The sequence below is a fragment of the Sciurus carolinensis genome, chromosome 11 (assembly GCF_902686445.1).
Source record: "Sciurus carolinensis chromosome 11, mSciCar1.2, whole genome shotgun sequence".
Classification (NCBI taxonomy): Eukaryota; Metazoa; Chordata; class Mammalia; order Rodentia; family Sciuridae; genus Sciurus; species Sciurus carolinensis.
In genome coordinates, this window is record NC_062223.1 from 19,013,705 (window position 1) to 19,024,827 (window position 11,123).

Genomic DNA, 11,123 nt, shown 5'->3' on the forward strand with positions numbered 1-11,123 from the left:
GAATTACAGCAAATAGTTATGGTGTAGGGATTACTCTCTCAAACAGTTTTTCATTATTGTTCTCCTTTCACCTTACCACAGCCCCTGTTGCAATAAGCTTTTCTCAAAACACCACCCCATTATGAATACTTAATACCACCAATTTGTGTGTATGGAAATGTGTGCTATTTATGGACTTATAGAAAGATGTATTTATAAATCTCCTGTGTACACACAAATAACAGAGATTTACCTTTTTTCACCTTTACCTATTCTTGCTTTAGTTGAGGACTAAACAAAAAATGAAATCCTGTGCTGAGTCTTAAAAGGTAGAAGGGTTTTGTGGTACAAGAGCCACCTGAGGTACACTAGAGTGGGTAATGAATAGGCATTGCAGTCTGAGGGAACATTTGGGAAACTCTGGATTCAGACACACAGGGAAAGGAATCTTGGTTCATTAGGAATGTACACCACACTGAGTCACTTCCCTAAGTCATTCAACTGTGGAAGTACTACATAAGTTTCAAAGGCAGATAATTTAGAAACTTCATCTAAAGCTATATTGTGAAAAAAGGTTTATGGTTTCACAGAAAATCAACATTTGCACCTCTATGTTCCAGAATATCGTAAGTGATTGAATATGAGAAACACTTGCAAAAGATGAAATCTCTTTAAATATGAAAAGAGTTGATAAAGGAATTCATAAATCCATTTAAAATATGAATTTGAAATATGAATGTTTATACATATATATTATATAAACATATATGTAATGGAGCTTTGTATTAATCAAAATGTTTCAAATACTGATCACATGGTACATTGGCTTTTTATGTGTGGCGCATGAGATTCTAAGCTTGAAATAAGAATTGTCAGATGGCACGATGGAAGTAACGTATAAATGACAAACAAAATCCAGATGCATTTTCGTTTCCTTTCCTTTAGACCTTATTTGAAGCCACGAAAACAGAATGTTGAAGAAAAACCACACTGTGGTGACTGAGTTTATTCTCCTGGGACTGACAGATCGAGCGGAGCTTCAGCCTGTCCTTTTCCTGGTCTTCTTACTCATCTACCTCATCACAGTAACTGGCAATGGGACCATGATTTTCTTAATCAGAAGTGACTCGAAACTTCACACCCCAATGTACTTCTTCCTCAGCCACCTCTCCTTTGTAGATCTCTGCTATGCCACCACTGTTGCACCTCAGATGCTGGTTAACTTCCTGTCCAAGAGAAAAACCATTTCCTTCATTGGCTGCATTATACAATTCCACTTTTTCATTGCCCTGGTGATTACTGATTATTACATGCTTGCAGTGATGGCTTATGACCGCTACATGGCCATCTGCAAGCCCTTGTTATATAATAGCAAAATGTCCAGGTGTGTGTGTTTCTCTCTTGTTGTTGCTGATTATATTTATGGCTTTGCAAATGGCCTGGCCCAGACCATCCTCATGCTTCGTCTGTCCTTCTGCGGACCCAATGAGATTAATCACTTTTATTGTGCAGATCCCCCTCTAATGGTCCTCGCCTGCTCAGACACCTATGCCAAGAAAACAGCCATGTTTGTGGTGGCTGGATCCAACCTCACCTGCTCCCTCACCATCATCCTCATCTCCTACATTTTCATCTTCTCAGCCATTCTTCGCATGCGCTCTTCTGAGGGCAGGCGCAAGGCCTTCTCTACCTGTGGGTCCCATCTGACAGCGGTCACCATATTTTATGGGACACTTTTCTGCATGCACCTGAGGCCCCCTTCTGAGACATCTGTTGAACAGGGGAAAATCGTGGCTGTGTTTTATATCTTTGTGAGTCCCATGTTAAACCCTATGATCTACAGTCTGAGGAACAAAGATGTCAAAAGGGCAATAAGGAAAGTTTTTCAAAAAGAATTGTTTGCTAAGTGAACAAGTCAGAAGTACATGAGATTTCCTAGATTTCCTTATTATCCAACCAGTTCATGAGCACTTTAACACATTTTCTTTCATTGATTATTCTTTGTCTCATATATAGAATTGTAAGCGTGTATGTTATTATCTAGACTTTGTAGTTCCCTGTCAGAGAATTTTTAAAAATAGCATAGAAATTAAAAAATGAAACCAGAGCCATTGCTATTATTCTGTAAATCAGTAAACACATATTTCCATACCTAGTTCTCACAGTGTTGCAAATTCTAAAACAAATTACCAAATGCAATATCAATAACAAGTTTTAGATAAGTACAGTGCTAAGTAACTTCCAAATTATTTCCAAAATGTTGTCAGTCACAGAAGGTGAAGATTTTTTTCCTTTTATTCAAATTCTATGTATTAATTAAAATCTTTTCAAAATGCCACAGGTTGTTACTCTCACATGTATATTTCAAGTGATATTACTGATCCAATGAAATCCTCATATGTAGGGTGATTTATGGAAATGGAAAATTTCATTTTGTAGGGTTTAGTATTTATTTGTTATGAATGTATGTGACCCTCAACATGCAACCTCTCCTCCCCCTTTTCCTTACTACTGCCAATTCTTTTTACATGAATAGATTTTTTTTTTTGCATTTAACATTTTAGTCATATAAATCTATGGGTATTTGTGTATATATGTAAAATTGGTTATAACACTTGTTTACTACTTATTCAAATTTCTGTTGTGACAAATCCATATCCTTAGTTTTAACTGTTTTAAAATTATGTTATTTTTCTTATTCATTTTAGACTTCTGATTTAATGATGTAACTCCTTTTTTATTTTCTATATATCTGTGTTTATGTTTGTATATCTAAGTATTTCTTTCCTTTTACTGAATTTTATTTTGCCATTTTGAGATGCTAAAATATTGGCTTTTGATGATTATAAAAATATTTATATTTAATTTTACTGCTTCATCTTTTGCTTTTAGAAATTATGTTTTTCCACATGAATTAAGCTGATATTTACATGTATCATCAAATTATTTTATGACTTCACTTGTTATATTCTATAATAAACTATTTCAAACCCCTAGTCAAAAATAGAAAAAAAAAAAAACCTACTTCGTAAGCAAAACTAACAATTATTCAAAATTCACACAAGGTCATATTTGTTTTGGATATTTCAGATATTAAGATATTATAAGGTTGGACTTCCCCAGCCCGATTCTATTTCTTCTCCCATTTCCTGCAGTAAATGTGACTATGACTTTAATGTTTCTTATCCCTAGATTGGGCTACATCATTTTCCAGTGTTTATGTGTCTATAGTTTTATACAGTATGATTTAAAACATGATATGAATGAACTAACTTTGTTTATGAAACTTTTATTTTTCACTAGCCTCATTTAGATTTTTCCCATTCTAATTCACATAGCAGTGATTTTCATTGCTATAGTCTTTGCTAAAGACACAACAATTGTGTCCATTCTCTAATTCATAGGCAATTACATTTTCTACTTCCTTGATTACATGAAAATCTGGTGACAAATTCTCTTCTGAGAATATGTACCAATAAAAGAGTTCTCTTGTGGGTCAGTGGTTTCTAGGTGGTAGGATATGAGAATATCTAAACTTACTGTACATTGTGCATTGCTTTACCAACATACACTCCTGCAAACAGTATGTGAGTGATCTCATTATTCCACATTCTTGCCAACAAGAGGTATTGTCAGACTTCTTAACTGTTCCCCAATCTGATCAACACAAAGTGAATTTTTAGCTTGGATCCTCATTACAGGTTATATTAAATAGTTTTAAAGGCATTGATGCTAAATCATCAATTATCTTTTTCAGTGGTATGTTGATATTCTTTGTACAATTTTCAGCTGGATTGTCATCATTATTTCACCCATTTGAAATGTATTCCTATGTATTCTGTAGTAGATACAAATCTTTAGATGTTATATGCAATATATCTGAAACCCACTTGTAGCTTATATTTCATTTTTGTGCCTGATATATTTGAGAGTGAAAATGATTTATTTAAACATGTTAAAATTTATTAATCTCCTTACAGTAGTATTTTGTATGTGTTGTTTAAGCAATTCTTTCCTTTTGTATGTTTCTTCCAATGTTTTAGGGCTTTACTTTTGTATAATGAGGACTTTATTTTTCCTAGTATTGCCATTTGTGCAGAACATAATAGGATTCTATTTTTTAATAAAAAAATCACCAATGGTCTATTTCTTGAATACTTCTCAATTTTCTCATTTAATTTGTAGTGGAAACTCTCCATGTATCAAGTTTTCATATATGTATCAGTCTGTTCAAAAAATTTTTATTGTAGAACTAATTTATCAATACTTTCATCAATAAAAAAATACCTTAATGAAACTAACTTTATCATCCCTTACAGAAAACTCTATATTAGTGAATTTTCCTTGTTGCACTGATCAAATCTGCAACACGACCACGGGTGCTACCTCTATCTGCACAACCTATGAGACAACACCGGAGAATGATGGGAAAAAAAGAACTCAGTCTCTGTGCACCGAGGTCTGAGGAAAAGAGATTTATTTGGGAGAGATGGAGCACTTGTCACACAGGAAGTTGCTTCTCTCTTTACTGTGAATAACACTGTCTTTTATATACTTGCGGTTAAGCTAGCCATACATTAAAAAGATTAAGCCTTGCACAAGCAGTTACTAGCCTATTTCTTAGCAGATTATATGTTGATTTAGAAAAAGTAAAAAACAACCGTGTGAACACAGAAGGTGACAGTTTCATAGACCATAGAAGAACTGTCTTACAGACCACAGAGAACATCTTGTTCACAGAACGCAAGGAAGGACGATAAGGCCCTAGTCCCCTAGTGATCCTGTGTGGTTCATACCATGTAGGTTTCCTTCTAGGGAACTGGACAGAGTCTTAGTCCCCCAGGATCCTGTTTGGCATCTCTATCTTTCGACAGAATGCCATATAGGCCTCCTTCCAGGAGACAGGACCCACATTTCCTAAAGGATTTCTGAGAAAAGTTGTCTTTAAAATGTATAGAGGCACCTGTATTCCATCAAGTCCACATCCATTATTTCTTCAAAGGGTTCATTCCCCCAGTAGTGCTGTTGAAGAGATTTGGTAAGAAAAAATAAATTAATTGCAGTGCATTTGTACTCCTGGGTCTTATTCTGGTGGCCACCACCATACCAAAGTATTCTCTTGTGGTTTAACATCCTGCATGCTGAGTCTTAACAGTTCTGCATGCTTGACCAGCCTTTCTTTCCTGCACAAACTGGGTCAATTCCCAAATCAGAAGTTATGTGCATTTTACATAGATATTAACAAAGCTTTGGAAAAAAATAAAGCAAGCTATGGTTAGGGAGTAGTGAAGTCAGGGTAGGGTCCTCTGGATATCACATCTGAGTAAGGCTGAATGGGGAAGTATTACATAAATGTTTGTGGAAGTTTTTCCAGGTATCCATACAGTATGTACCACAAAGGCCCCCGGATACGATCCTCTTTGATATTTTTAAAAGATATAGGAAGAATACAAATATATGTGGACAAGAGTAAGAAATTAAAGGAGAAAAGAACTTCAATAAATCAGGAAGGTGTTTACAAGGAGCGTCAGATCAAAGAGGAGTTAACTTTTTCATATCATCATGTAATTGTTGTCTCTCTCCAATTCTAGACTGCAAGCTGTGTGAAGGAATGGACAATACTGAATTTTCTGGCTGCTTTGCAAGAACCCAGCATGATGCTTTTCTCATTAAACAAAATAGACTCAATATTTATTGAATGAATGGATAAACTGATAAATAAAGTTAAATGTGTATTCTAGTAGAAGTGAGTAGGGGTTATAATTTAACTGGAATTTTGAAGAAAGGAGGAGGCAGGGTCTAGTCATTTCTTTTGCCCATAATTCAATGCTGTGCTCAATGGTGTCTCAGGACCATTAAATATTTTTTGTTCATTAAGTTCCTTAATCAGTCAACTAAGCATAAGTGTTTCACTAGAGAGCTTGTAGTGCAATTACCTCAATGAGAAATAAAGGTGCATTTTTATTGTGAATTGAAGGAATGTTAAGCATCAAAAGTAGACATAAAATTGACCTCAATGAATAATATTCTGCATGATACATATGCTCCTATATGTGTGCATGTGTATGTGTATATGAAGGAAGCCATTTGTTGTGCTTTTATATCTCTGCCTTTCCATAATATGCACATAATTCATACTTAAATGAAATATTTATGGAGAGATGTGTAGATACATATATACACATGAGTATACATATATGCTACAGAGGGATATTAAAGAATGGATGCAAATATCTTAAAATGGCTACTTCATTTCTAAGATCTAAGCAGACTTCAGAGACAGGAAGATCCATTTAAACCAATATAGTTTTGATCTACTTGAATGATGATGTTGGAACTTGGTGGTAGGGAAAGAGGTGGCAGGTGGTAGTTGGCTTATGGAAAATATTTTGAGGGTAAAAGTAACAGAATTATCTTTTGAAGTGTTATGGAGTGTGTGAGAGTAATGAGAGATAATTGGAGAATATATGCTTACCTGTTTCATTAGTTTCATCTGCAAAAATGAACATGGTGCTTCCATTGACTTGAGACTGGGGCGTGGTGTTTGGAGAACATTAGAAGAAGGCTTGAGAAGTTCAGTTACTATTCATGTCCAGAAGGAGATGTAAGCAGTTACATCTTCAGTTTGGAGTTGGGAAAAGAGGTCACGTTTCAATATTTAATTACAGGATATGTACTATTTAGATGGTATTTTAAACCAGGAAACTGAATAAGATTACCAAAATAGACTAATTAGAAAAAAAAAAATAAGAGCATCAACAACTGAGTTCTGTTATCCAAACATTAAGTCTGTGGGAAAAGGAGGAATAAACAAAGCCATGAGGACAAACTCATGTGGCAGGAGGAAAATTTAGAGTCCATGGGATAGAGGAGAAGAAAACTGTTTAAGAAGAAGTAAGCAATCGGTGAGGACAAATGTTATATATTGGATGAACAAGGAAGTGAGGATAGAGACCAAGCCAGTGGATTTAACAGTGTAAAGACCCCTACTGACTATTACAAGAGCAGTTTCATGGAGCAAAGAAAGGAAAGCGGGATTAGAGTGGGCTTGAAGAAAACAGCACAGAATATCTACACAGGCAAGTGCATTCAACAATTGTCCACAATTTTAACTGCTAAGGGGTAGAATGGCAGGTGAGAAGGCATGAGGATCAAGGCAAGAAGAGAGAAGAGCTGGGAGGATGGTGGGATGTGGACAAATAAGGACCACACACCACAGACCTCACACAAGTACACAAACATACATTTAGTTTTAAATGAAATAGGTAGTTGAGGTTTCCCTTGGATTTTTTTCTTTTTTACTTCAATAACCAAGTTAAGAGTTGTAAAACACTTCTCAAAAAAACCTCAGACATAATCTATGATAGTGAATGAAATACTGGCTCTTTCATTTCTTTTTGTGTTTGCAATGTATTTTGTTGGTCTCCTCCTTATTGCACAAAGGAATCGTACATTTTGAGACAAAAGTATGAGCGACCATAAAATGGTGACCATGTGTTGTCTTGGAATTCAGGGATCATCAAGAACCTGCGTGCATGTGTCTGTGCGTGTGTGCGTGCACATGAGTGTGTGTGTGATCTCTTTCTAATCATCTTCATGATCACTATGGTCAGGCAATTTGGCAAATTCCTACTATTCAATACTGACTTAGGACTCCATATTCCAATGTCATTTCTTGTCAGTAACATGATCCTTGTTGACTTCTGTTATTCTTCTATCATTGACATTAATAGGCTGGTCACTTTCTGGGTAGAGAACCTAGTCATTTCATTTAATGCACTTGCCACTCAGTTCTTTTTGGTTCCTGGCATTGAGGGCTGTGATGGCCTTGCTTGGTTTGTGGACATCTGAAGCCTCCTTCCATCATTCATGATGCGCCCCTATTCCTCATCCTTGTGGTGATGGGTACCTACATCTCAGGCTTTATCAGTACTTTTTTTCACACTGGATTAGCCCAATAGCTCTCCTGCTGCTCAGTTACCAATGACATTTTTCTGTCATACTGCCCCATTCTGTAACTTGCCTTCTCTTCCACACCCATCACTAAGGTTGTTCTTTCTGCTGTTGCCAATTTATATGAATTGAGCTTTTTCCTCAGGATTCTTATTTCCCGACTCTCCATCCTCACTGTGGAGAAGATGAAGGTCTATCTGCAGATGGCAAGTGCAAAGCCTTCTCCTCCTAAACTCCTCAATGGTGGTGCCCCTCATCTTTTGGTGAACAATCAGGTTCAGGTATCCACTCTAACTCCAGCTATTGAATGGACCAACACAAAGTGGTGTCTGTGTTTTATTGAGTATGAGCTCCTGACAAGTACTCCATGTGAAGTCTAAAAATCAAGGAAGTTGAGAATTTATTATTATTCCTTTCTTTTCTTTTTGCAGTGCTGGGGATCGAATCCAGGGCCTTGTGCTTGCAAAGCAAGCACTCTACCGACTTAGCTATCTCCCCAACCCTCTTTCTGCTTTATAATACTTCTAACACTCAGGAATAAATACAGAAGATATTTGCCTCTGAGATACATGTCCAACTCTTTATTTTGAGACAGGATCTCTCTATGTTGCTGAACTGGCCTCAAACCATGATCCTTTTAAAAGCACTGGGATTACAGGCCTGCACCACCATATCCAGCTCAGTATTGTATTTTCTGCAATAGTACTGGATTTTCTTTACACATAGTGAACACTGAAATATGGCCATAAAATGTTGGAAAAGTTCTGGAGAAATTACAACCCTAGCATATGATTGGTGGGATGGTGGAGTGGCTATGGAAAATACATGAAAGTTCTCAAAATTTAAAAATAGACAGCATCATTCAGCAATCTGAGTACATGTCCAAAAGTACTGAAATTAGAATCTTGCTTTTCATGATTATAGCATTATTAATAACAATAGCTAAGAAATGGAAACAAATTACTTGTCTACTATAGGATGAGTGGATAACAAAATGTGGTATGTAAACATAGTGTATTATTCTTCAGCATTAGAAACAAAGGCGATTCTACTCTATATAACAACATGGATGAATCCAGAGAACATTATACTAAATGAAGTAAGCCAGGCATAGAAGTACAGACACTATAGGATTCTACCTAGTAAGTTATGTAAAATACTCAAAGTCAAAGAAGCCCAGAATGGAAAGGTAGTAGCCAGAGACTGTGGAAACATAGACATGGGGATTTCCTTTTCAATATGTATAAAATTTTATTCGTGCAAGATGATTAATATTTTAGGAGATCTGCTTAAAAACATTGTGATTATAGTTAACAGTGTTGTATCATGCACTAAAAAATGAAGAAGGTAGATTTCAAGAAAAATGCTACATTGTTTTAGTCAGCTGTTTTGATTGGTGATCAAAAGACCTGACAAGAACAATTAGAGGAGGAAAGTTTATTTTGAGGCTCACAGTTTGAGAGTTCTCAGTCCACAGACACCTGGCTCTATTCCTAGGGGCTCAAGGTGAGGCAGAACAGCATGGTGGAAGTGTGTTGGCAGAGAGAATCAGCTGGGAACATGATGCCAGGAAGCAGAGAAAGAGAGCTCTACTCACGGACAAAATATAAACCCCAAGGACACACCCCCAGTGACCTACCTCCCTCCAGCCACACACTGCCTGCCTACAATCACCACTCAGTTAATCCCCATCGGGGATTAACTTGATTTCCATAGAAATCAACATAAACCTCTAGGTGCCCTTAACAGATCTGGTGGTGCAAACACGGATAAATTTGAAATTTTGGAAATCTGACTGAGACAGATGATTAGCTTCCTGTTCCCAGAATGTTCCAATTAAAACCAAAAGAGGTGATTTCCAATGCTGCTACTCTCTAGTCCCTCTGAGAATTATAGTGGCTCCCCACCTCCCACTCATGTGTATAAATCAGACTACATTTTACACTTTATGGGAGCATCAAGAAACTTCCATAATCGGAGGATGGGAGAGTAGATCTTTGTCAGAACCAGAAGTAAGTTTGTCCTTTGGGCTCATTATTATTTTACTTTTTAATAAAGAGAAAATTATACTACTATTTCAGAATGAGACCAAGAAGTTATCTATACTTGTCGTTCTTAAAAATCAGGGTTTCTGGAGTTTGCAAATCAGTGTGGAAGGGGAATCTTGATGTTTAGCTCTGAAAGATGTGCCTTCTCTCAGTGACTGTGTGCAAAGAAGCAGATCTGTGCATAAGATCTCTAGGACAAACTTAAATGTTGTTTACCCTATTTTCTGAGAGCATACATGTGCTATCTTTGCTGCTTTTAGCTGCAGAGTTGGAACTTAAGTTAATTTCTCTGACAATAGGCTGATTTATATTTACTGTGTGCATCTTGGTTGGTATTTTGTAGATGTTTCTCTGGTGCAAACAAAAAGGCAAATACCCCACCTACTATCTGAAATGTAAAGTCATTTCTGATGTGGAATGGAGTTTATTCTGGTAGAAGAGCTCAGAGTCTCAGGTCCAGATGATGTATGAGCTCCTTATAGTTTTGGGGTAAGATTTGGAGCAGACACATTTACCTTTCTTGAGGACTTACAGTCTTATTGGAATTTTCAAATAATTAATGTAAGCAAACAAAACAATCCAAAAATACTCAAGATCCTTTCTAACAATGAATTCTTGCTAACATTTTTTAGAAAAAAATTAAAATACCTGTCATGTAGGGCATTATACTTATACACAATATTGGGGTTCATGCTGGCATAATTATGTAAGCATGGAATGTAGTTTGCTCCAATTTCATCGCAGTTATTTCTCTTTCACTCCCCTCCTAACTCCCCTGATCACTTTCCTCTATTCTGTCGGTCTTCCTTCTATTTATCTACAGTTTTTGTTTTCATGAATGCTGCAAAATATATGTAAAGGTGAAATTCATTGTGGTATATTTATATATGTACATACGTAGGAGATTTGGCCAGTTTTCTGAACATTTTTTCCCATTCACTTGTAAATGAGCAGACTACAAAATTTCTCTAGACAGCTAACCCCTTGAAATTAGTTACCCTCTAGTAATCCTCATCTGTGCTAAAACTCTTTCTTTGGGGCATCTTTTTATTATTATTTTTTTTTCTTTTTCCATTTTAACATATTTTTTTTTTCTCAATGGAAGCAGGGGCTTCACTGATAGCCTGAGTATTCTAGGCTTGG

The 11,123-nt window shown here is 36.2% G+C and overlaps 1 protein-coding gene across 1 annotated transcript; it reads left to right on the forward strand.

Moving 5' to 3' along the window:
* Nucleotides 1-950: 950 nt before the first annotated feature.
* On the forward strand, nucleotides 951-1,889 carry LOC124960047 (olfactory receptor 1030-like). Its single transcript, XM_047518572.1, has one exon. The coding sequence runs from the start codon at nucleotides 951-953 to the stop codon at nucleotides 1,887-1,889; it is 939 nt and encodes a 312-aa protein (XP_047374528.1).
* The last annotated feature ends 9,234 nt before the right edge of the window (nucleotides 1,890-11,123 follow it).

Coding starts and splice junctions, on each gene's coding strand:
- LOC124960047 (XM_047518572.1), top strand. CDS start 951: ATGTTGAAGAAAAACCACACTGTGGTGACTGAGTTTATTCTCCTGGGA.